The following is a 27,354-nucleotide window of genomic DNA, read 5'->3' as shown; positions in this document are numbered from 1 at the left end:
ACCAAAGCGCTGCACAAGAACACCGACATAAGAACAATACAAGGGTGCATATAAAGTCAGTAGAGATCAAAGATCAACTAGAGGTAAAAGCTAGTGAATATAAACGATTCTTTAAAAAGATCTTAAAATGAGCAACTGGGGTGGCTTGCCCAGTAAAAAGGGGAAGGTGTTTCCAGTCTGGGAGCCACCGCTGCAAATGCACGATCTTTAAGGGGGTCATCCTTATGGGATTTCCTTTAAATTCACATGCATGTGGAAGCAAATGTCCCTAAACTTTTGGGAGTATTGTGTACATTTAACTGGTGCAATGTCAAGCAATGCAAACATTTTAGTAAATAGAAAAACGATTACAGTCAATTAAATGTCTTCAAAAAAAGAGACAGCTGGTCTAATTCATGTATTATAAAAATAATCAGAATACTTCCAATAACAGTACTATTTTTAATGCATAACCACTCATGGCTAGTTGTTTGTGTTATTTTACAGCATAATTTCAAATATGGCAAAAATCTTTGCTACTCACTAATTATATTAATCCTGATGTATCAGAAAGTCAGCTGCAACACTGAAAGACCAATAACAGTAATTTGGAATAAATGAATATTTTATCAGTAAAGTCAACAGTGTATGATCTAATTACACATTCACACTGATCTTCTCAAATTATACTCAACTGACTGGAACTAATGTTCTCCCTTTGCCTGTTATGCCATGCGTGAACTACAGTTCTATTAATGCATGAGAGTTTTGGTACCAATGATGCTGACTGTAAAAGTAGTCACGTATATAACTACTTCTATTTCAGTCTGAAAAGCATCAATTCTATCTGATGTGAGTAAAAAGGTTGTCAAATACTGAGGAAGTATCACGAGGCTGGAGGGTCTTTTGGCATTTAAAGTAACGACAAACAATGTTGAGTTTGAACAAGGAGGATCTGGTGAGAAAATGTGAAAAGGAGTTTCATCTTTGTGTTTTAGGCAGTAACCCTAGCAGGCATTCTACAGGTACAGAGAGAAGGGAATTTATATCCCTACTGAAATTGTCACGCCCTGTCCTGTCTACTCTTAGGTTTTGTCTGTTCTCCGTTAATTGCTCCCACCTGCCTCTTGTTTCCCAATCACCATAGCTCCCTCTCCTCGTGTATTTAAACCCCTTCTGTTCTGTGTCCCATGTCGTGTCATTGTTTCAGTGTCCAGCGTGTGTTTCTAATAAACCTTTGTTAAACGGACTCACCTGTTCGCCTTGTTCCTCCCCGCGTTTGGATCCTCATCTGATCACCGCTCCACTCACCAGGCACGCACGTTTGTGACAGAATGACACGACCTCCTGAAGGGTCCAGCGGGGAGATCCTCCCATGGAAGTATTTATTCCAGTTCCTCTCCGCCGACTATCGACCGGCTTCTCCTTCCCCAGCTCCAGCTCCGCCTCGCCGCAGACGGCGTCCCCGACCTTCTGCCTCGGCGTTCCTCGCCGCCCTTCCGGAACCGGACGGGAGGTTGGAGGGAGAGACGCTCCAGGATCGCTCCAGCTTCGAGGGCACGAGGCTGGCTTTCTGCTCCCCCGGGGTTGGTCTACGGCGTGGGGAGAGACGCCAGAATCCACCGCAGCCCTGCGCTTCAGGACGGAGCTGCGAGCCCACCGCTGGCCGTGCTCGGCGAGCCAGTTCGGACACGCCCCCGGTCAGACCAGCGGTCCCGTCTCCGGCCGAATCGGCGTCTGCAGGAGGAGGAGCTGCGCTCGCAGCCCTGTGGGCGGAGCATGCCAGTCTCCAGGTTGAGACAGCCCAGGTTCGTCAGACCATCGAACTCCAAGTCCTCCAGCTAGATAATCTGCTCGCTGAACTCCACGGGCTCCAGCTGGACGATCTGCTCGCTGAGCTCCAGCTGGACCACCTGCTCGCTGAGCTCCAGCTGGACGAACTGTTCGCGGCTCCGGCTGGACCAGCTGTCCCGCCTCCGGTCCACTCGGCTCCTCTGCCATCTGTGGGAGGTGGAGCCACACCCACAATCCAGCCAACTGAACTGGCCAGTCAACGGGCTAAGCTGGTCCGGCTTCAACAGAGCGCCCATTCTAATCAGCTCCAACTGGACGCTCTGCGCTCCCTGTCTTCAGCACTAGCACTGCTCGTTCACTCAAGGCCTGTTTCGGGGGGGGGGGGGGGGGGGGGGTCCAGAAGCAGACGGTGCAGGCCCAGAAGCAGACGGTTCCGGTTCCGGCCCAGAAGCAGACAATGCGGGCCCAGAAGCAGACGGTACAGGCCCAGAAGCAGATGGGTCCGGTGCAGGCCCAGAAGCAGACGTTACCAGCCCAGAGGTCGGCGGTTCGGGGACCGGCGGTCCAGAAGCTAGAGGACCAGAAGCGGATGAAAGTCAACACCTCCTCCAATCCAAGGGTCGACGCCTCCATTCCAAGGGTCGACGCCTCCAATCCAAGGGTCGACGCCTCCAATCCAAGGGTCGACGCCTCCAATCCAAGGGTCGACGCCTCCAATCCAAGGGTCGACGCCTCCATTCCAAGGGTCGACGCCTCTGATGTCGGCTCGTCGGATGTCGCCTCCTCCCAAGTTGGCTCGTCGGATGTCGCCTCCTCCCAAGTTGGCTCGTCTGATGTTGCCTCCTCTGATGACGTCGCCTCCCCTGAAGTCGGCTCGTCTGATGTCGCCTCCTCTGATGACGTCGCCTCCCCTGAAGTCGGCTCGTCTGATGTCGCCTCCTCTGATGACGTCGCCTCCCCTGAAGTCGGCTCGTCTGATGTCGCCTCCTCTGATGACGTCGCCTCCCCTGAAGTCGGCTCGTCTGATGTCGCCTCCTCTGATGACGTCGCCTCCCCTGAAGTCGGCTCGTCTGATGACGTCGCCTCCCCCGAAGTCGGCTCGTCTGATGACGTCGCCTCCCCCGAAGTCGGCTCGTCTGATGACGTCGCCTCCCCCGAAGTCGGCTCGTCTGATGGCGTCGCCTCCCCCGAAGTCGCCTCGTCTGATGGCGTCGCCTCCCCCGAAGTCGGCTCGTCTGATGACGTCGCCTCCCCCGATGTCGGCTCGTCTGATGACGTCGCCTCCCCCGAAGTCGGCTCGTCTGATGACGTCGCCTCCCCCCAAGTCGGCTCGTCTGATGACGTCGCCTCCCCCCAAGTCGGCTCGTCTGATGACGTCGCCTCCCCCCAAGTCGGCTCGTCTGATGACGTCGCCTCCTCCCAAGTCGGCTCGTCTAATGACGTCGCCTCCTCCCAAGTCGGCTCGTCTGATGGCGTCGCCTCCTCCCAAGTCGGCTCGTCTGATGGCGTCGCTTCCTCCCAAGTCGGCTCGTCTGATGACGTCGCCTCCTCCCAAGTCGGCTCGTCCGATGACGTCGCCTCGGGTCTGACGTCTCCTCCGTCTCCAGTTCCAGTGGTGATTCTGAAGGTCGCTCCGGTCCAGCCTGCAGGGACTTTGTCACCGGTCCAGCCTGTGTCCCCAGCCCAGCCTGCAGGGCTCCTCGACCGCAGGCGCCGCCCACCCAGGGCCCGTCGCCCCCTAGGGTTCGTCCTCGTCTCTTCATCTTCCCCAGGCGCCTGTCTCCAAGGGCCCGTTGCCTCCTCATCTGCAGCAGGCGCCGGCCTCCAAGGGCCCGTCGCCTCCTCATCTGCAGCAGGCGCAGGCCTCCTGACTCTGCTTATCCCTGCCGCCTCTCCTGTGGTCCCTCGGTTCCTCTGGGCCCTCCCTCCGGGTCCCCCTCCTCCCGCCCTGCTCCTTGTTCCTGTGGGCGTCTGGGATCCGCCCTTTGAGGGGGGGTACTGTCACGCCCTGTCCTGTCTACTCTTAGGTTTTGTCTGTTCTCCGTTAATTGCTCCCACCTGCCTCTTGTTTCCCAATCACCATAGCTCCCTCTCCTCGTGTATTTAAACCCCTTCTGTTTTGTGTCCCATGTCGTGTCATTGTTTCAGTGTCCAGCGTGTGTTTCTAATAAACCTTTGTTAAACGGACTCACCTGTTCGCCTTGTTCCTCCCCGCGTTTGGATCCTCATCTGATCACCGCTCCACTCACCAGGCACGCACGTTCGTGACAGAAATTGGTGCTATGGTCTTAAAGTAATGCTAGATAGTTTTTTTTTTTACTTTAAGCAAGATCTTTAACATTGATATCAGTGATTGTTCAGTTAGAAACTTGACCAGATTAATATTTGACACCACTCTACAGTCGTCTGCTGACCAAAAACCAGACTTGATAGTTTTGTGGAGCAGGTAGGTGTCCTAGGGGGTGCTCTTTACTTACTTAACAACTGTTAGCTGTAATGCTAGCAGTTAGCATTTTCAGTTTGCCAATTATCAATAAAAAGCACAAAGAGAAAAATAAGGAGTTGCTTTCTCTGTTGGCATCTTGGCGGAGCCTGGAATTAAAAGTAAGAGAATAATGTCTTTGGACATCGACATAGCCTAAACTAATTTGAGGGAGCTAAAGGAGGCTACAAAGTCATTGACTGATGGTGACCTGGCTTTGTTGCTACTGGACTTGTAAGTAATATTTTTTGTCCAACAGTGTGGATCTTTTTACTTTGTAATTTATTTTAGTATTAGTTGGATCATGTTACTGTTATCTTGTTGTTAGTGCTAGCTACAGCAGTCTACTGCAGGGCTGTTTATGGCAGCTGTAATTCCACTTTGAACCAGTGGGGTGGAGGAAGAGGAAAGTGTCTAGCGTTATTTTAAGCTACATATAGGCCATCGAACTAACTAGAGATGAGTCCCCTCAGCCTGGTTGTTATGACATTCTCGCTTTTGAATAAAAGTTTTCTTTAAAGGTGTCATTCACTGAGAAACCATGTCATATTTGTAATTTTTGAAATAAGATGATCACTCTGACAAATGACATAGACAAGATAATGATCAAGACAGAAAAAACAGTTGCTTCTATATAACAGGGAAAAATAGTACTCGTGGCTCCGCCCACCTTGCCTTGAGACAAATTCCGGGATAACACTATGCGTTTTTTGAACATCGCACATGATTGTTCCTGTCACAACGTGAGAACTCCAGAAAAGTGGCACACTGTACGACGCAAGATTTCTGTGAGGCAGATGGCACGATGTCTCTCTTCAGCAGGACACGCTACGTCATGAGTGCACCTCCTGAAAGTATACGTCACTAAGCAGACAACTAACCAAAGCGGAAAAGATCAAATACAGCGCTGCTGTTAACACTACGTTTTAGAGTCAGCTCATGACCCAGCTCATCTTCCTCAAAGAGGAAGGATTGTTTTCAAAACCCTCGCTTTGGCATCAAACTCCAGCTGCAGGTCCTTTTCTCATCTTTTAGCTAAATAGCTGAGCTGTCTACTGGACATTCATCCTTCTCATCCTCCTTTATACATAAAAACCCACCAAACTACAGAGAAGTAACAACCTGTCACAGATCGCTCCAATATCTATCTAAACTTTTGCCGTGAATTCTGTCTCACTGATCTGCAGCTCCGCGACAGTTCACACCCGCTGTCACGGAGCGGATCTTCCTCTGTCCCACCGCAACACAAAATGCTACTAAACCATCCTTATTAGTTGAAAATGTGACAGCAAAGGGATCTCATGTGTTTGCATTTTATTTTACATGTTCATGAGCCCATCTCCTCTCAAACTCTCACAGTTCATAAAATCATGGTTTTCACAATTTATCTGATGGTCTAAAAAAGGTTGTTCAGTAAAACTCTGGTTTAACTTGGACTATTAACAAAAAAGAAAAGCTGGTGTGTAGTTAAGCTCAGACAGGTGGAGTATTGCTGCCGCGGCGTCCCAATGTATGTTTTCATCGGTGAATTGCAGACAGGTGTCATTGTTTTCAAGCATCCTTGAAGACTGTTTGAGGGTGAGTTTGGTCGTGAGACAGCTCAAAATGCTGTTGCTGAGCCGGTCACATTGTACGTCCACAGATATGCAAATCACCCTCACGGTCACCGTTTTATGTCACGCTTCTGCTCGTGATGAGGGATTAGGCTAAGTCGGCCAAAAATCACACTGTGTCAACCAGGCATAAAGCTTTGTTAGGTTTGCAGCCAGGAGAAGCAGAGCACGTCTTGGCTAGTCGAAGCTAACTGTTAGCAACTCAACAACATGGTGGAACACATTCAGACCTACTATTGTTGGGTTGCGTTTTCTACCCTAGAAGAGCGAAGGAAAGCAGCAGCAGAGTTGCATTCATGTTAGCCAATTAGAGGTGAGACATTTGCATGTCATGAATATTAATTAGTAAGATTTGTAATCATCTACCACTAAACCAGGAATGCAAGAGCATTAATTCATACAAGAGACAAATGCATATTTATTGAAGAAAAAAAAGTGAATGACACATTTAAAACTTAAAATAAACTTTTCTAAAACATTTTTTATGTCTGCCTTAATGTTTAAACCAAAATTACAATCATCTATTTTTGCAATTTGTTGTTTCACTTTAATTGAGGTACCTCACTGCTGAAAACTGAAAATAGGGATCCAACTCCACATGAACTGGGTGATGCCACTGGTGTGGGAGGCACTTCTGTGGTAATTAGGATAGTAGAGATAAAGTCGCCTGCCAAAAGAAGAAATACGCATGCTAACCTGTGGTTACAGTTGTCAAAGGGCTTATTTTAACCCAGATAAAGTGCCTAATTTAGGCTGCATAGTTCCTGAAAACAACGCATTTAAAAAGTGTAACAATAATATGCAAAACGCTAACCCAGTTGTTTCTGGTTTAAAAGCTCAATTTATAATTTTAACTCTGACATTTGGGCATATTTTATAGACATGCTAACTGAGCTAAATGGTACCGTGTCATTATGCACATTTATCAAAAGTGACAAAAAGTCCTATTTTTCCTAAGAAATGTGTTATTTTGCATGTCTAAGTTTGTGATCTTGATTCTAAAATGGGAGGGATCGCTAAAAGCATAATCAACATCAAGGATGAAACATTTTCTGAACACATTTATCTTTTTAAGTGTTGTGTTGATAATATGTTTCACTTAACATTGAATCAAAGGTACACAAACAGGTAATGAGTCTGACGCTGTTCAGTTTGCCGACTTTTCTGTTATCTGAAGCTGTTTAATCAGGTATGACCTATTTATATAGCAAAGTTGCTAAACACGAGATCTCAGGCTGCTGTGGGTGGCAGAAAACATCCTCTCACCTTTGGTATGAAGACAGAAAATTACATTAAAAGATTTTAATAATTTACTCTGGTGTTTTAATTCATAATCTTACAATAACTTGAATAAAGGTGTCATGGTCTGTGTCTGTGTCTCTTTGTGTTCCTCTCGTGTCCCTGGTCTTCAGCACTCCAGATATTCCCTCTCAGATCCTGTGTTCCTTTAGTCTCCCCACCATAATTTCCAGAGGTCTATTATTCCAGTTTTGTGTGTGTGTGTATGTGTTTATGTCCTCCTCCAGCTAGGTGTGTGTGTGTGTGTGTGTGTGTGTTTGTGTGTGTGTGTGTGTGTGTGTGTGTGTGTGTGTGTGTGTGTGTGTGTGTGTGTGTGTGTGTGTGTGTGTGTGTGTGTGTGTGTGTGTGTTTGTGTGCGTGTGCGTGTGTGTGTGCATGTCCTTCCCAGTTAGGTCTGGTAGCCTCTCCTGCTCCTCCTCCCTGATTAGTTGTCACTTTCACCTGGTTCTCTCCCCTCACACCTGCAGCTCATCATCCTCCCATTATGCCCCAGTGTATTTAAGCCCTGTCTTGTCTCAGTGTCTTGTCGGTCCATTGTTGTTGTTTGTCAGGGTTGTTTTGGTGCTCTGTGAGACCTTTTGTCTCGTCCCCTGACTTTGTGCTCTAAGTGAGCTTTTGGTGTCCTGTGCTCCAGGACGTTTGGATTTTTTGGCTCGCTGCCTTTGGATTTATTTTTGTTCCTCCTGCTAAATAAAAGGATTTTACTTAATCATCATCTCTGCCTCATGTCATCCTGGGTACTGCATTTTGGTCTTACAAACCTCGTATCATGACAGAATGGACCGACCGCACCAGGACCCAGCAGAACCCCTGGATACACCCAACGGACCAGCCGATGAACTTTTACTATGGTGACCCGGATACCTGTTGGGATTTCATTCGGGACTGTGCCCGTTGCTTGGACCTGGAATCCCCGGAGCTCAGCAAGATCACCTTCATGGTTTGGTGTTTGAGAGGCGAAGCCTTGCGGTGGGTCGCAAACCATTACGACATCGAATCCCTCAAGACGGTGTCATTCTGGGAATTTGCCTCAGTGCTGCTCCACGCTTTTGGCCGTGGTCCTCCTCCATCTGCTCCTGTTCTCCAGTCCCACCCTACGTCGTCTCAGACAATCAGATCTGGTTTCATCTCCATCCCTCCTGTACATGTTGGTGCCGTCTCAGCACCTCAGACGAGTCCACCCTTCACGTCATAGCAGCAAAGAGCCCGGGTTTCATCTCTTGACCAGCGTTGCTGGCGAGGCACGGTTCCTCCTGACGCCACCTCCAGTCTTTTGGTGGGTCAGGTAGCTAAGGGAGCTAAATCCTCACCTCAAGGTCTGCGCTCTTGGTCAGCAGATGTCCCAGAAACCTCCTCGTCTCCCTCCGTTTCTGCCAATGTCATCCCCGCACCTTCGAGGAGATGCACTCGTCACAAACGTCACCACCATCAGCAGCAGTCTCCTGAAGCCAGAGCTGTGCCACCTGTCCAAGAGGCCCCTGCGCTGCAACCCACGTCTGAGTTCCATCTGCCATCACCACATCCAGCTTCAGCGGTGGTCCAAGAGGACACATCGCATCCTGCCTCGGCGGTGGTCCAAGAGGACGCATCGCATCCTGCTTCGGCAGTGGTCCAAGAGGACGCATTGCATCCTGCTTTGGCGGTGGAGGACGCACAGGCTCTGGTCCAGCCCGTCCAAGAGGCTCCGGTCCAGCCCGTCCAAGAGGCTCCGGTCCAGCCCGTCCAAGAGGCTCCAGTCCAGCCCGTCCAAGAGGCTCCAGTCCAGCCCGTCCAAGAGGCTCCAGTCCAGCCTGTCCACGAGGCTCCGGTCCAGCCAGTCCGAGATGCTCCGCCCAGTCTGACGCCTCCAGTCCAAGGGTCGACGCCTCCGGTCCAAGGGTCGACGCCTCCGGTCCAAGGGTCGACGCCTCCGGTCCAAGGGTCGACGCCTCCAGTCCAAGGGTTGACGCCTCCAGGCCAGAAGTTGACGCCTCCAGGCCAGAAGTTGACGCCTCCAGGCCAGAAGTCGACGCCCCCAGACCAAGGGTCGACGCCCCCAGGCCAGAAGTCGACGCCTCCTGGCTCAAGTCTCCCCACAAGTGTTCATGTCCCCAGTGTTCCTGTCTCCAGCGTCCCCACAAGTGTTCCTGTCCCCAGTGTTCCTGTCTCCAGCGTCCCCACAAGTGTTCCTGTCTCCAGCGTCCCCACAAGTGTTCCTGTCCCCAGTGTTCCTGTCCCCAGTGTCCCCGTCTCAAGTGTCCCCGTCTCAAGAGTCCCAAGTGTTCCAGTCTCAGTCCCTGTCTCCAGAGACCCTTCCTCGTCGTCCTCCTCCAAATTCCCCGATCCCCAGGGTTCCCTGTCGCCGTCCCCCAAGACTTCCCTGGTCCCACCTCCTGGTCCCTGTCGCCAGCCCACGAGACTTCCCTGGTCCCGCCTCCTGGTTCCCCATCGCCGATCCCTCTGAGTCTCCTGTTCACTCCTCGCCAGCCCTTGTGGGTTGTTTTTGTTTGGTCCCTCCTCTCCCTCCCTGTGTTTTTTGGTGTCCTGTTTTGTTTTTGTCTTTTGTTTGTGGTCGGTCTGGTTCTCGTCTTGGGCGTCTGGTATCCGCCCCTGTGTGTCCCCTGGTCTTCAGCCCTCCAGATATTTCCTCTCAGGTCCTGTGTTCCTTCTGTCTCCCCACCATAATTTCCAGAGGTCTATTATTCCAGTTTTGTGTGTGTGTGTGTGTGTGTGTGTGTGTGTGTGTGTGTGTGTGTGTGTCTCCTTTCCCAGTTAGGCCTGGTGCCCTCTCCTGCTCCTCCTCCCTGATTAGTTATCACTTTCACCTGGTTCTCTCCCCTCACACATGCAACTCATCATCCTCCCATTATGCCCCAGTGTATTTAAGCCCTGTCTTGTCTCAGTGTCTTGTCGGTCCATTGTTGTTGTTTGTCAGGGTTGTTTTGGTGCTCTGTGTGAGCTTTTGTCTCGTCCCCTGACTTTGTGCTCTAAGTGAGCTTTTGGTGTCCTGTGCTCCAGGACGTTTGGATTTTTTGGCTCGCTGCCTTTGGATTTATTTTTGTTCCTCCTGCTAAATAAAAGGATTCTACTTATTCATCATCTCTGCCTCGTGTCATCCTGGGTACTGCATTTTGGGTCCTACAAACCTCGTATCTTGACAAAAGGTGTGCTAATTTCTTAGGAAAACACTTAAAATGTGTGTATTTAATTAAAATAAATATATTAGTCATTTCAAATATAAAACATGCCCTACCTAGTTAACTTTATTCAAACATTGAATGTAAAGATAGATTTATGTGTGTAGAAGACAACTTGTTATCCATAGATTATCCTCAAAAAACCAACTCTGTTTCCTTTGATTTTTTTTCTTGTGAGAGAAAAAAGTTAAAAAATAAAAAATAAAAAAAGATTCAATGGCAAATGCTTTAGTTTTTATTTATTGTCTTAAACTATATAATTTCCTCCAAAATAATGGCTGGGCTGAGAAAATAACTACAGCATGTTTCATCATTACAGCCTCTGCAGGCTGCATTTAAAGCATTTATCAAATACAGCTAACAATAAAAAAATGACAATAAAACACAAAACAGGGACAAATATTTAAATTCATCCTGGATTTATTTGTTTTTTCCATTTAGTGCTGCACAAGAGTGCCGTTTGTGTGTGCGGGACGTCTCCCAGAACAGCAGGTTTATTCAACTCACAAGCAGTTACAGAAATGTTTTTGTTAAAACCAAAATGCTGAGATTCTGGAAATATAAAAACAGAAATATGAATAAAATGGAAGATGACTGATTCATCCCTTCAGTGGATGTGATCTCTGATTGTCAGACTAGTCAGAATCACATTGTCACATCCAGCTACCAAAGATATTTCCATTAGTTCAAATTACAGACAGTTGTTGACCGAGACTGTGAGGTTTATATGTGCTTAGAAGCTGTTTCTCACTTTTTGTGTGTGTGTGTGTGTGGGGGGGGGGGGGGGGGGGGGGGGGGGGCAGCAATGGTCTCTAACGGAACACAAAGAGCCCGGTTGCTAGGGAAGATGAAAAATGGAGTTGAGCAGGTAAAAGATGTGTGAGACAGGCTCATTTCCACTGATGATCACAGTCATTCTTCAGAGCTTGTGTCTGGCTGAATACTTGCCAGGTCCTTTCGGATCATATCAAACTCTTAAAACTAATTTGCTAATGACAGGAAAGCCGAGAAGCCATAAATGTCATCCGTCTACCACAATCCATCACTGTGGGAAATTATCCTTTTTAATAAATTGTTGTACATACACCAGCGAAGACACAGCATAGAAGGTGTCAGAGAAGTGGGAGCGTGTGCTGTCGTTTAGTCAAATACAGCTTTAAGTCCACGTCCATTAATAAAACTTTAGACCCGCTTCTTACCTTTTAGCATCACTTTTCTCTGTCATTAATTCTACATTTTCACCTTAACAAGCACGAAACATTCCCCATTTTTATACGTGTGGGCCTATCTGTAGCCCAGTGAAAAATGAATGGAAAATTCTTAAAGCTCGACTCATTTATTCTCCAAAGATGTTGCTGAAAAGATTGATCCATTTTGAAGCTTAGGACAGTTGGTGCTGCAGCTGAAATCCATCATCTTTTTATTTATATTTTTTACATTATTCACAGTAATTAACCATCTTTAACTTCTGTGATGTTTAATTGTATTATATTTTTATTTTAAGCCTGCATTTATCTGAGATTTCTATAATTAATATTATTATTATTTTTGGTTTCTGTGTTGATTTAGCAAACGACATCACCCCCTCTCCATCTTCAGTTCCCATAACTCCACCAACCCCCTCGTCCAATTCAATTCAATTCAATTTTATTTATATAGCGCCAAATCACGACAAGTCGTCTCAAGGCACTTCACATAATAAACATTCCAATTCAGGTCAGTTCATTAAGCCAATCAGAAATAATGTTTCCTATGTAAGGAACCAAGCAAATTGCATCAAGTCACTGGCTAGTGTCAGTGACTTTACAGCAATCCTCATACTAAGCAAGCATAAAGCGACAGTGGAGAGGAAAACTCCATTTTAACAGGAAGAAACCTCCAGAGGATCCTGGCTCAGTATAAGCAGCCATCCTCCACAACTCACTGGGGATCGAGAAGACAGAGCAGGCACACACACACACACACACACACACACACACACACACACACACACACACACACACACACAGAAAAAGACAAAGACAAAGACAAAGTAATGTGTGTGTAATTGTGATTTCTTAGTAAATATTCTATTTGGTGAGAGATAAACTTTATTGTATTTATCCTAGTGGATCTATAATTAAACGGATAAACTAGTAGTAGCACATCCAACGTCAAGGTTAGCAAAAAGTTATTATCAGGAGAGGGAGAATGTTTAAGTGGTTAGCAGCAGTGTGCTAGATGATAGCCCCCTCCATGAGGCCACCACAGCTCAGCAGAACATCATTGTAGCTTCTTCTGGGGAGAAAAACACTTAGAGAAAAAATAAAGTCAACAGCAGAAATTGCAGAAAATAATACAGTTAAAGAGCAGATTATAGAAGAAAGTTGTAGAGTGTGAAAAGTGGTCAGTGTGTCCTCCAGCAGTCTAAGCCTATAGCAGCATAACTACAGAGATAACTCTGGATAATCTATCCTATTTAGATGGAGGCATGTTGGAGGCAGGGCAAGGGAGAGCTGTCTTTACCGACTGTACACTCCACCTCCCTCTACTCCCCCACTTGTCCAGATTTAGGCTAACATCAAATTTGAACCATAGGCCCCATCAAATAAAAATGTTTTAAGCCTAGTCTTAAAAGTAGACAAGGTGTCTGCCTCACGGACTAAAGCTGGGAGCTGGTTCCACAGGCGAGGAGCCTGATGACTAAAAGATCTGCCTCCCATCCTAATTTTAGATATTCTGGGAACCACCAGTAAACCTGCAGTCTGAGAGCGAAGTGCTCGGTTAGGAACGTATGGAACAATCAGATCACTGATGTATGATGGAGCTTGATTATTAAGAGCTTTATATGTGAGAAGAAGGATCTTAAAATCTATTCTGAATTTAACAGGTAGCCAATGTAGGGAAGCTAAGACAGGAGAGATATGATCTCTCTTTTTAATTCTCATCAGAACTCTAGCTGCAGCATTTTGGACAAGCTGAAGACTTTTAACTACATTCTGTGGACTTCCTGAGAGTAATGAATTACAGTAATCCAGTCTTGATGTAATAAATGCATGAACTAGTTTTTCAGCATCACTCCTGGAAAGTATGCTTCTAATCTTAGCAATATTCCGAAGGTGAAAAAAGGAAATCCGACAAACTTGTGAAACCTGGGATTTGAATGACATGTCCTGGTCAAAGATAACACCAAGGTTCCTTACTTTGTTCTCGGAGATTAATGTAATGCCATTCAGGTCAGGTGATTGACTAAGCAATTTCCTTTTCTGGACATCTTAGGTGTGTTCTTGCTGTGTCTTTGTAAATCCATGCTTTCGTTCTTTTTTAAACACAGAAACAGTTTTGTTTACCTGTTTGTAGCTCCGGTTTCGCCGACAGCTGCCGGCTTCTTCAGGCTGACGCTGTGTTTAAAAAAGAACGAAAGCATGGATTCCTTTTCTGGATTTCTGGTCCAAAGACGAGAACTTCCGTCTTGTCTTGATTTAAAAGTAAAAAGTTTAGAGTCATCCAATTTTTTATGTCCTCAAGACAAGCCTGTAATCTACCCAACCGATTAGGTTCATCAGGGTTAATGGATAAATATAACTGAGTATCGTCAGCATAACAGTGGACGTTTATTTCCAATTGGGGCAGCAGTAGCTCAACAGGTTGAGCGGGTTGTCCAGTAATCGGAAGGTTGCAGGTTCGATCCCGGCTCCGGACAGAGAATTCTGCTGATGTGTCCTTTGGCAAGACACTTAACCCTCCTTGCCTGCTGGTGGTGGTCGGAGGGACCGGTGGCGCCTGTGCTCGGCAGCCTCGCCTCTGTCAGTGCACCCCAGGGCAGCTGTGGCTACATCGTAGCTCATCCCCACCAGTGTGTGAATGTGTGTGTGAATGGATGAATGATACACTGTAGTGTAAAGCGCTTTGGAGTCCTTACTCTGAGAGGTGCTATACAAGTGCGGGTCATTTATCATTTATCCCATGCTGTCTAATGATTTTACCAATTGGGAGCATATATATAGTAAAAAGAATTGGTCCAAGCACTGAACCCTGTGGTACTCCACAAGTAACCCTGGAGTATGAAGACGATTTGTCATGTACATTTACAAAATGAAATCTGTCAGACAGGTAGGATTTAAACCAGCCTAGCGCTGTTCCTTTGATCCCTACAACATGTTCAAGTCTTTCTAAAAGAACATTGTGATCAACTGTGTCAAAGGCAGCACTGAGCTCTAACAAGACTAGAACAGACACAAGAGTCTTATCTGAGGCCATGAGAATATCATTTGTAACTCTCACTAACGCAGTTTCAGTGCTGTGATACTCTCTAAAACCAGACTGAAATTCCTCAAACAGGGCATTACTGTTTAAATGCTCACATACTTGGATGGCCACTATTTTCTCCAGGACTTTGGATAAAAATGGAAGGTTAGATATTGGTCTATAATTTATTGGGTTATCTGGATCCAGAGAAGGCTTCTTAAGTGAAGGTTTGATTACAGCAACCTTAAAATCCTGTGGTACATATCCATTTACTAAGGATAGATTGATTATATCTAGAATGGGGGCAGTAACCAAAGGAAATGCTTCTTTAAATAATTTGGTTGGGATTGGATCCAAAATGCAAGTTGAAGGTTTAGATGAAGCTAATATTTTTGATAACTCTGAAAGCTCAACTGGATCAAAACGGTTCAAGCACAGATGAGGTTCTACAGTCACCTCTGATGCTGACTCACTTAGTGAGGAAGAAGAAACCGCATTACGGAGGATAACAATCTTACTGTATTTACGCTTATCCTTAGCCAGCAGTTTCAGATAAGATTTAATGTCGCCCGCTCTGGCACCAGGTAAATATTTAACTATGGTTGCTGGAGCCTCTAATGCCACGTTTCTGACTATGGAGCTGCCATTGATCAGAGTCGGCTTGACATTGGGTGCGTCACTGAGCGGGTAAAATCTATTAGAAACGTGGACGGGTTGGTGGTGGCCCACGGGCTGGGTTCTATGCTTCCTGCATACCGTCACCCAGCCGGCCTGAGGTCCCGGCTGCTCGGGTTCTGCTGGAGGATCGGTACAGGGTTGTTCTGAGCTAGTTAGCTCCGCGCTAGCTAAGTAGCTATGGCTGTTTACGGGTTTTTCAACAGCGCGGAGCCGGGATTCCAATTCCGACACCCTCGCCTCCAAAGCTACAAAAATGCTACATTTATTACACGTACCATTATCGCTAAAGGAGGCAGAGGAGTAACTAAACATCTGACACAGAGAGCAAGAGATAGGAGACGGAGAAGCAGAGACAGAAGTAGCCATAGCCGTGCTGAGGCTAAGCTAACTGGACGAGCAAACTGTTCAACACCAAATAAACTGCGTGCGAACTCAAATGGTTCCCTAAAAGCTAGGTGGAACAACAGAAAATGTGTTTTAGCGTGCTTATGTGCTACAATAACTCAGAGATATCCTAGTACAGAGAAATTAAATCTGTTTTAGCAAGCCCCAAACACCAAACAGCTACACGTAGTGCAACACTGAAAACAGGAAATGCCTTACCGCCAGGTTCAGCCAATCAGCCAATCAACTACATTGTGTAGTGTCCAGTCACAGCTGCATTCACAGGTACACTTGCACTTCCCATACCCCCCACCCCAATTCACCAAATAATACACCAAACCAGGTGTGACCAACTCTGGTCCTCCAGATTCCCTATCCAGCGTGTCTTAGAAGTTTCCCTGTTTCAGCACACCTGATGTGAATCAGTGGTGATTAACAGTGTTCTGCTGAGCTCGAGAAGCTGTTGAACAGGTGATCCAGCCACTGAATCAGCAAGGTGAGATGTAAAACAAGCTGAAAAAGGGATCTTGAGGACCAGGGTTAAGCACACCTGCACTAAACATACAGCTGATGGATGATAAGCTAACAGCCAAGCTGTGAGCTAGAAAGTAGTTTTTTTAACATGAGAACCTCAAAGTGCTCTCCTTTTTACTCTCCTTCTTTGCCCAACTTTTTCTACTGTTGCAGATTTGTTCAAAAAATGTAGGAGTAAGATACCACATCAACACTGCACCAAAACGAGGATTTTTGCAGAAGCAGAAAATTGAGAAACTGTTAAGAATTTTTTTTTTTTGTTCTTTTGCTCAAAGGTTTCTACCGGCACAACAAGCTGAGAAAACAATGTAGTTGGAACATTAACTCAAGTATCACCTGCTTCGAGTCATATGTTTGAATTTTAATGTTCTGGAGATTGTTTATGACTTTGTGAGGATAAATGGTAAATGGCCTGTATTTGATATAGCACTCCCTGGAGTTCTAGAACCCTCTAAGGCACTTTCCAACAGAAACAGCCATTCATTCATGCACACATGAGCTACAATGTAGCCACAGCTGCCCTGGGGCGCACTGACAGAGGTGAGCTGCTGAGCACTGGCGCCACTGACCCTCCGACCACCACCAACAGGCCCAAAACAGCCATACAACGACGGTGGCACAGGAGTTAAGTGCTTGCCCCATAATCAGAAGGTTGCAGGTTCGAGCCCTGCTCAGTCTGTCTGTGTCGTTGTGTACTTGGGCAAGGCACTTAACCCACCTTGCCTGCTGGTGGTGGTTGGAGGGACCGGTGGCACCAGTACTCGGCAGTCTTGCCTCTGTCAGTGTGCCCCAGGGCAGCTGTGGCTACATTGTAGCTCATCCCCACCAGTGTGTGAATGGGTGAATGACTGATTGTGTTGTAAAGCGCCTTGGGGGGTTCCAGGAATCTAGAAGGCACTATATCAAATACAGGCCATTTACCATAACTTTTTTGCATGTGTGTTCTATGTTTAACTAGTAATCTATTACTTAGTTCTTTTTTTACACAGTTTAGTTAAAAAATTGTTCCTTACCTGACATGTTTCGACCAATGCCTCTAGTCATCATTGGAGTTCGCCGGTTTTGGTGGCATCACTTCTGTTTATCCGTGGATGTCGCCCTCTACTGCCCGCATCCTCCATGCAATACCATGTAAACTCTGCAATAAAACATGCATAGGAGAAACAACTCAACACACAAACAATAGAACATAAGAAGGGGTGCGAGAAGAAAGCAAGTCGAAGACATACAAGAGCAGCAAAACAAGAAGCAGAAAGCACAATAAAGAAATCAGTTGTAGCAAACCACTGCACAAGGGAGTGTCATATAATGGACTGGGACAGTACACGGGTCATAAATACAGAACAACAAAAATACAAAAGAATAGAAGTAAGGAGACGTGGACACAAAAAGATGAACAGAGACAATGGGGTATTCACACTGGATCACACATGGGACTATGTCATCAGCAAGGAGGACGCAGGCAGTAGAGGGCGACACCGTCCTCTGCTGCCTATGGATAAACTGAAGTGACGCCATCAAGACCAGCCAACTCTGGTGATGACTAGAGGCATTAGTCGAAACATGTCAGGTAAAGAACTATTTTTAATAAACTGTGTTAAAAAAAAGAACAACGTAATGGAGTCATAGCTTTTGTTTAATGATTAGAGAGTAACAGATGTTACTCAGATCTGGGATGCATTCCATTTCTGAATGTTGTAAGTGCCAAATTCTGTTTGAACTTGAGATTATGTGTATATATAGTATTACAGGTTTACTAAAGACAGAATGTGAGAAGAATTTTAATTCTGGTATAGCATCCAAGACTCTACGCTTTGGTCCAGTTTAGCGATTTTTAAAATTGTTGGAAATGTTTCGAGACAGGCTAGACCAGACACGGATCTAACATTTTGTTCCTACATTGTGTAGTGTCCGGCTACACGGCAAACACTACACACAAACCTATTTTCCACATGAACAGTTCCTGGTCAGACTGGAAATCTCTAAATATCAAACATTACTTTGTACCAGGCAAACATAGCAGAGGAGGAGTGTGCTGAACGCTTCTGTCACCTACACATCACATTCAACAGGTACCACATTTGTTTGTCCTCAAAAATTGGAACAAGGCAATACAATACATCGGATAGTCTGGATTCATGATCCAAGCAGTCCCGACATTCTTCTAACCAGACCAGGGTGCTCCTAACACACCACACACGACAGGATTTTCTGATAATATTATCTTTAGAGATGTTATGTAATCTGGCGCGTCTTCAAGATTTGCGAAAGAGGAGAATTGACACGATTATCGCGATAAGTGAAAAGAGGGAAACCAGAAGGTATGATCATTAGAGTCACTATTTAGAATGGTAAATGACCTGTATTTTATATAGCACCTTCTAGAGTCCTGGAACTCCCCAAGGTGCTTTACAACACAATCAATCAATCAATCAAACTTTATTAATCCCAGAGGGAAATTAGAGTTTCAGTACACACAATTCAGAACAAGAATTGGTGGCTGTGGTCATTCGCAACCCGAGTCGCGCTGCCTTGGTGGTGATGATGTGGTGACAATGGTGCTGATTAAATGTTGGAAGTCCTTATCTGTGGTGCTTTGGGGCATTTTACATCATTGGTACATTTTGGATATGATCGATCAAACACTTAGGCATTTGGAATATTCACATTTTAGTGAAAAATGTTGCAAAATGTTACAGGAGTATCAGTTTATTAATTGAAGTGCAAGACACTTTTACTAGTTTTTATACGATGACTTGAAGCCCTTTGGTCAGCACAGGCCTCAACTCGTAGAGCAACAGGAAATAAAAGAAATGACATTTTGGGAGATTTCCAGACCAAGAATGATAAATCGTTGATAGGGAACCATTTGATGAAATAACAAAAGGAACTTGATAAATATCAGTGGTCAACAGAAGAGGAAGATGTGAACACTTCAAGTCAGCATTGGTGTCAGTGATATTTTGAGCTCTGGGCTGTGACCCTATAGAAAGGGTAAAACGCTGCAGAGGATTTTAGGAATAACATCAGAGATCTAATCCCAAACAGAAAACTTTCTTCCTTGGCTTCTGTCTCTGTAAAGTCACCTTAAAAAAAGGACAGAAAATGTGCTGGAGTGTACACTTATGATACTTTTATTATTGTGGGCGTGCTTAACAATTTCTTGGCAAGCCATACGCAACTGTTTTTCAAGGTGATGTCATTGAGTAAAAGAAGTAAAACTTGGATTAAATCCCAGAAGTCTGCCAGAATAAATAACTACAGGAAAATAGAACATTTATTTTTAATTTCTCCGGTGTACATGGAGCTCTTTAAGTGCATTAAACCACCTTCCTTGTCTTGTTGGATAATATTTGTCCAGTCAAGCCTTCATTAAGTTCTGACAATAAGCTTCACTTCTACACCCCAGACTAACCTTCTAACCTTTTCTGTATTGCTTTAAATGTGGTGGTCACCTTTTTTTATCATGGTGTTGTTCCGCTCGTCTTTCCTTACTGCTGTCACTGACTACAACCATGGCAACAGCCAAAGATTTTCCAGGACCTTCGGCAGGTAAATATCCAAGTAAATGACCGTTTCAAGCCAAATTTTAGTGTGTGTGATGCTGGATCTGGCTCTGGGTCAGGGCACATCATGGCCTTCACCCTGCATGAGCCAAATCATCAACATGCATGGATGCTCGCTCTGCTGACACCAGATGCTTTCTCTTCAACCATGTCACGGACTGCATAAGTTATCACAATGTGTTTCTGTTTCAGTTTGTCTTTGCCAGTGAGACGAATGCTTCTGTCTCAGATGAACTGGGCTGTTGTGAACACGACAATTGAAACGGAAGTTAAAATTCAAACTTTAGATCTCATGTGCATTTCAGTATACAAACTTGCAGCCCTTACTGTTACAGCCTTAAAGACTGTTTATGTGCTAGATTTGCTAGACACAAGGTAGAAACCGCATCTTTGGCCATTAATTTTAATTTATCTCTAGCATGAACTGTGGCTCGTAGCATGACATCATCAACAAAAGGAGTCGGGGGTGGGGATTTTTAAATTTGAACAGCTATTGCTCCACTCCTGTTAAGCTTGGTTTATGCTTGACGAGTCCGCGAGATCCGCACGGCTCCGCGCGGAAAAGTTGCGTCATTTTAACAACCACGCCCCTCCACCCTACCTCCGCACGCCCCAAACTTTCCGCACCGTGCACCTAGGAAATTTTCTAACCACGCGAACGGTCGGACACGGAAAAACATGTCAGACTGGCAAGAACTAGTATGGCAGAGGTTCGTAAATACAGACATTTGTATGATTCAGCTCTCAAAGATCACCGTGATCAACATGTTGTTAATAATTCTTGGAGAGAAATAGCTCGCACTGTCAGAAAAGACGAGGACGCTGTTAAAAAAATGCTGGAACGCCATGTTGTAAACAACAGTAATTTTTACTTCTACTATGGTGTAGTGTTGGATGCATGCCGTAGAGCTCCATGCTACCCCGTTCAGTTTGGGAGAATATTGGCTCACTGCAGAGACAAGCCACATGAACCATAAATGCTGCAAGTTGTGAAGTGCGTTCCAGCCGCGAGCCGCATCGCCAAGCGGAAAGTGAATGCGTCAAGCATAAACCAAGCTTTACCCCTCCTCATCTGGAAGGAGCTGACAGCCACGCCTCACATCGCGCACCCACAAAAAAATAGCCTTTAAATCAAATCAAACATTATTTTTGAAGTACTGTTCATACAACAAGTCAAAGCACTGTTCAAGATTAAAAACAACCATGCAACAGCCACTATATGTGGATTATCTGAAAGTTTCCATGGAGTGTGTGACAACTTATTTTTTTCATTGACCCTGTCGTCTATTCTCACAGCTGAAACAAGCATCCTTAATAATCTGTGCACAGGAAGCATACCGATGCTGTAGTAAAACAAAAGGTATAATAATTTCTTATTAATAAAACCTTGTTGCAGCACTAAAGCAGAAAAATGAGATTTTGCAATAAGTATGCAAAATATTTACATATGAATTGTTTTAGAGCCCTTTTATTGGCAGAATCTGATATTAATTTAGTTCTTACAAAAAAATGGGTCCCAACGTGGTTTGTGTGGCATTGCCATAGAGTGACGTCATAGGCACAGATCCCCTGTCCTCTTTTTTGGAAATGGAAATATGGTCACCCTAAACTGTCCACCCTGGCTTTTCCACTGCACAGAGACACTTCGCTGCCTATGACTTTGAACGTCACTTGAGAGCGGTTGAGAGTCAGTCTCATGCAGACTGACCAATGAAGAGAGGGCCTCAAGTTAAGATCCTCTCCTCATTGGTCAGTCCACACGAGGTGGGTCAAAGGTTACCCTGAGTGGGTTACGTGACATCAGGCATTCAAGTATTGAGTATATTTACTGCATATTACAGTAAAATATTCTGTATATGACCATATTATGGTGACCCTTTGGTCGTGATGATGGGGCCCTTGAATACTGTTGCCCAGGGTACAACAAAGTGTTAATCTGGCCCTGCCCCTGCCCCCTGGGACACATGCAGCTGAGTTTTGGAGAAGTTGTAAAACTGAGGTACTCTTTTTGGGAAGACCAGAAAGCAGGGCATTACAATAATCAGTTCTATAGTGATAAAAGCATGTATCAGCGTCTCCGTATTGGGCCAAGAGCCTTGTAAAAGTAAATGGTAAAGTAGAGTTTTCGATATGTGCCTGCACAGACTCACCTGATGCTAACTGCTGAATGATCTCCTCAGCCTTCAACAGGTTGTGCAGGAGCTGCTAATCACTCCTTTTAATAAAATCTGCAAAGTTCAGACAGAGAAACATCAAAAACTGGCAGTAATCTGGTACCCGCAATGCTAGCACACCCTTGCTAATGCTACAACCGCAGGGCTGCCAACTCCCACGCACTGAGCGTGAGACACACGCATCTTACCCATTTCACATGCTCTCACGCCACACCTCCAAATTTTCATAATGTAAAAGCAATCCCCCCCCCCCCCCCCCCCCCCCCCACGGACAGTGAAGGGAATTGGAAAACTTCCAAAGTTGGCAGCCTTGCAACAGGTTAAATGATTATCCAATGTAGCGTAAGTTTGAACACCACGCTATTCACTTAGCTTGAACACAATTAAGAAAATCTCTTTGTTTCCCTCCCTCCTCTTCCTCAGTTAGCTTGCATTATACAGATTGACATCAATTCATTGTAGGTCGAGTTAGAATTCAAGCTAGCTTGGTGTGCTAAGCTGACTGAAGAACATCCACGTACTCCTGTTGGACACGCTGGGGACTAGGGTGGATTCTGATAGCTCCCTCTTCTGGAAACTTAAATATTGGCCAACACTCGAGGCTCATGTAAATGGTTTTTGCTGTAGAGGACAGCCAAGGGACTTAGGGGAAATTCTAATCCTGAAAGATGACCTTAAATCAAAGAACAGGGGCCAGGTAGCCAAAATTAAGCACTTTTTAAGCTGGTCATGGTTCTCAGTCCTCCAGGTCATGGTACTCCAAAGGGTTCCAATGAAGGCAACTGGACTTCTTTGATTTCTTGAAGTTGTTTCGCTTCTCATCTGACGAGCTTTGTCATTTCTGACCAGAATATTCAATATGCAGTGCTGTTTCAGTCTAGGTCATACCCTCTGCATCTAACTAAAACAACCATTCTAACACAATAGATCTTAAATAACATAAACAAAGACACAAATAAATCCTCAGGGGGTGCTCATAGGTAGTTTCAGCTCGTTAAGGAACAACAGACAGCTACAGTTTAAAAGCACAACGCCAGGATTTTTCAGTCCTCAAACGAGAAGCGAAATATCTTCAAGAAATTGAAGAAGTCCAGTTGCCTTTGAACCCTTTAAGTTATCAAACATGTAGCCAGTGTACCCTTTATATAAATGTCATTTGAGTCATTTTCTGTGTCGGTTGTTTTCCTACAATCTTGATATCTAGTGTTGTTTCTACCTTGTTTGCTCTGAAATAAAAATACTTTATATTTGGATGTTTACTCTATGTTTAGGGGTAAATGTATTAACTTAATGTGTTTTTTTTTTACAAATGTTTTCAGTTGTGCTTCATAAGAAACACTAATGCTTATCAGTGTTATGAAATGTGCTTATGCTCCCTGCTGACAGTGGATTCATGTTTACAGATCATTATATTCATCAACATGCAACCCAAATCAGGTTAATGCAACTGCTGTTTAGCAGCCATTGTTTTAAAGCCTTTATTTGTTTGCTTGTGAGTCTCTGATGCTTAAAACAAATCTTGGTGTTTTTTTATGCATGGACTTTGGATAAACTGCATGATTCACAACTTCATCTTTTCTTTAGTGTCACATTTTAGGATGCTGAAAATAAACGCGGCTTTAGTTTTGAGGGTTTGTGGGAAAATCACACGCCGTTATTTCCCAGGTCACTTTGCAAAACTGAGCAGGAGCCGTGGCAATTCATCAGCTTGAGATAATGAGAGCACAAGAGGCACCCAGTAAAGACACAGCCACCCACCGTTTGTGACAGAACAGACGTCGGAGCATGAGAAACACCCAGTTTCCGTCTCGCCCTAAGGAGGCCTTGTGTTAAATAACGAATTTAAAAAAAAAAACAAGACATGACCCTGAAGCATAGAAGAAACATAAAAGACTCAGAGGTGCTGGAAAAATGACCAAAACATTTCTAAGGGGCTAGATTTCCGATGTCATGCTCTTTAAATGGCTCAATGGTTTTTTTTTTTTTTTGTTTTTTGCTTCTTTTTTTTTGCAGATCTTTGTGGTTCTAACTGTGATTATTTCTACAGTTTAGCTAGATTGCAGTTCAGCACTTAAAACAGCCGTTTCCTCTAAATGTGACAGAAACTAAGAATGTAGCACTTTGTTTGCAAGCAGAAAATCTACTTTTCCCATTTTTCCCCCACTGGAATAACTGCAGCAGCAAAAATATGTCCAGTCCTGTTTAATAAATGCTGATAGCTGCAGAAAATAGTTGCAGCTAAATTCAGTCCCTTCACTTTTCTTCCATCTCTGACTGTTTTCTTTCAGATCCTAATGCTTTAGGACAACACGGACCCGATCACGCTTTAATCGGTGGAGTTGTTGCCGTCGTGGTCTTTATCACCTTGTGTTTGATAATAGTTCTTGGACGATACCTGGCTAGACATAAAGGTAAAAAGGTCACTTCTTTCTGAATTAATAAAAAAAGAGAGATAGAGTTTCATTTCATCTTTCAGCTGGTGGGTTTGTGGTTCGGCTCTGTGTGTTTGCAGGAACGTATCTAACACACGAGGCTAAAGGAGCAGAGGACGCCCCAGACGCTGACACGGCTATCATCAACGCTGAGGGAAACCATGTGCATGCAGAGGAAAAGAAAGAGTACTTCATTTAGACCTCCTGCCCTTCCTCCTACCTTTCAGCTTTCAACAAAAGACATGCAATTTTAAGCTGCCTCAGCGCCAGTACATGATCTATTTTATTTAGTTATTCTTCACGTGTCCTTTTCAGAACGCTTGGATCTGTTTGCTTCTGAGAACATCCACTAACAAAAAAGCTTTCTCCTTTTAAAACCAACAGCTGGACTAGACATCAGATTTCTAGAGCCTAAACGCTGAATTATTTTTATTTTACCGTTTTACTTTATTTTGTTCTTTGCAGATTTTTCTCTTAAACACAAGAGGAACAAATGTTTTGCTCCATATCAGAACTGATTCAGGTTTGAGCTTTTCAGTTGTTGTTTATAACGTAATTTCAGACACCACAGCCATGATCCAAACATTAAACAGTCACAAAACAGACCAAACACTTTGAAAGAACAAAAGTAGAAGCACAATCGATGTGATTGGCTCTAGAAGAAACGCTTTCCCTCTAAAACAGACACGTTCCAGTGGTTTGCTTTCAGACGTTGCTCACGCGTTTTATTTGACACAACAAAGTCAGAGAATTAAAGCACAAAATCTAACAAGGAGGGAAAACGCATGAACTGTAATCTTGTCTCAGGATTCATTATGAGTCTAAACGGTGGGATGGAGTCAGACGTGTAATGAAGATTTTAGTTATCGTAATGGATGAGGAACTTTAAATTTTGTTGGCTGTTTAACATAAAACCCAAACTGAATGAGTGGAACTTTGCAAGGGTTCATTTATTTTTTGAGTTTTATGGAACAACTATGCTTAATGTGTGAATACTGCTGTAAAATACTTTGCTAACGTGAATAATGGTGAACAATATTGTTGAATCTTGGGATCCCTGGCACATTGCTTTTTTTGTATATTAGCATATATAGTATTTAAAGTATTTCACGTTCTTTCTTTTTGCCTTTTACTCCAACTTGAGTCTGATTTGCCAAAAGGCGTGTAAGTATTTCGGTGAAAGGAAGACACACTGGTGATCAGTCGGTGATCAGTTTTGATATCAAGTCTCATTCGTTCCTGTTTTCACACTTACGAAGATTTTCTTCAAACAGGGATTCTAATGAACATTGTAAAATGGGAAAAAATCTAAATATGTGTATTTATTACTATGACTTATTGACTTTTATTATATATTATACTGATTAGTATTATTGTTGTTAATACTAAAGATGTTGTCAGACATTACCTTTTCCATTTTTATTTCTGTAACTTATCATAAAAAAAATTCCAGAACAAGGATCACCGTTATGGCCTTTGAGTTTGCTGCAAAACAGTATCGACATGTTGAGGCATTGGTGAATCGGACATCTTCTAACTGTACATATTCATTGTATCAAAGACATTGAACCAATGCTCATACATGTTATTTTGTTAGTTCAGTACGATGATATAAATAAGTCATTTTGTACAAAGATTTAATTGCTGTAATTAATTTGCTTTATAATGCAGAATGTGTGAGATTTGCTTTTCTTCTCCGTATTGAATATTCATTTTTAAACTATGCCACTGTAAAAAGATTTAAAAAAAAGAGAGCCAAAGTGCGAATTAAAATATGAACAACTTGAAAACTGTCATTTTGCTGTTATTAGATATGTGACCCTGTGCATAAAGCTTAGTGGTTGTAAATTGCAGGGCCATAGCCTGCAGTCATAATATCAGGCTTGACACCCACAGCAAGGTGACGGAGCGTATTTGATTGACAGTGTTTGAACTAAAGCTGCTCTGTAATTGTTATTCATTACAAATGGTATTACTCAACCTGATAATATTTCATGCAAAGTCTCAAAGTTTGAGAACAAGTAGGGGCAAAAAAATATGGAGCTCTATGGGAAGACTGAGTTGTTTCCCTGAGGAAAAACTTAAAGCAGCTTTTCATTTGAGTTCTTCAGGTTAAATGCATTTAAACTTTCCGGGATATTTTGCATGGGCTTTTCATTACTCTAGACATCCTTTTGTCAAATACACAGCCTGGTCAAAAGATAAGTTCCCACCTGGATTTAACTAAGCAAATAAGTACGAGCCTCCTATTGGATAATTGCTGCATGCGCGATTATCTTTCAACTGGCAACAACTTGTTTAACCCCAACTGGTGCAATGAGTTGCTTCTCATTTCTTAAACAAACATGTGGACAGACACATCTGGTAGTCGTGGAAAAGATGTTAGTCTGTTTGAGACGGGTCAGATCACTGGCATGCACCAAGCAGAGAAAACATCTAAGGAGATTGCAGAAACGACTAAAATTGGTTAAAACTGCCCAAAGTATTATTGAAAGCTGGTCCGATGAGTCCAGATTGACCCTGTTCCAGTGATGGGTGCACCTGGGTAAAGAGAGAGGCGGATGAAGTGATGCACCCATCATGCGTACTGCTTACTGTACAGGCCTGTGGGGGCAGTGTCATGATCTGGGGTTGCTGCAGTTGGTCAGGTCAAGGTTCAGCAAAGGTATGTGTTATGCTGGGGGAGAGAAGATTCTGTGGTGATGTCATATTCACGATGTGCCGATGTCTGATTTGTAGTCATAGTAATTACTGATTTTTACAAACTGATGAATAAAGTATGTGACAGGCATGGTCATAACACAATTGCGATTCAAAGCATAAGGTAAAGCGGATTGAAAAATAGCTCTTATAGCCCCGTTGACTTGCGTTCATTTTTTTGTTCTTCCAGGGACCCATGAGCTGACCCAAAAGGAAGTAGACTTAGGGTTAGGGTGGAAAAATTGATGCAACACTGGATGCAAATAAATCTTGTGACATTGCAGAGGCTTATCGAGACAATGCAACAGTGAATGTG

At 44.2% G+C, this 27,354-nt stretch overlaps 1 protein-coding gene across 3 annotated transcripts in view; it reads left to right on the top strand.

The window, feature by feature from the left end:
• cadm2b (cell adhesion molecule 2b) overlaps nucleotides 1-24,682 on the top strand; it is a 217,959-nt gene extending 193,277 nt beyond the window's left edge. For 2 of the 3 annotated variants that reach the window (XM_054742638.2, XM_015951339.3), the window contains 3 exons: nucleotides 19,692-19,718; nucleotides 24,195-24,317; nucleotides 24,419-24,682. In XM_054742638.2, the coding sequence (XP_054598613.1) occupies nucleotides 19,692-19,718; nucleotides 24,195-24,317; nucleotides 24,419-24,537 (269 nt within the window). In that variant the 3' untranslated portion in view covers nucleotides 24,538-24,682. The remainder of the gene's footprint in view (nucleotides 1-19,691; nucleotides 19,719-24,194; nucleotides 24,318-24,418) is intronic. The other variant, XM_015951340.3, reaches the window with a different exon arrangement.
• The last annotated feature ends 2,672 nt before the right edge of the window (nucleotides 24,683-27,354 follow it).

The sequence above is a fragment of the Nothobranchius furzeri genome, chromosome 13 (genome assembly GCF_043380555.1).
Source record: "Nothobranchius furzeri strain GRZ-AD chromosome 13, NfurGRZ-RIMD1, whole genome shotgun sequence".
NCBI lineage: Eukaryota > Metazoa > Chordata > Actinopteri > Cyprinodontiformes > Nothobranchiidae > Nothobranchius > Nothobranchius furzeri.
This window is presented reverse-complemented; position numbering and strand designations above follow the sequence as displayed.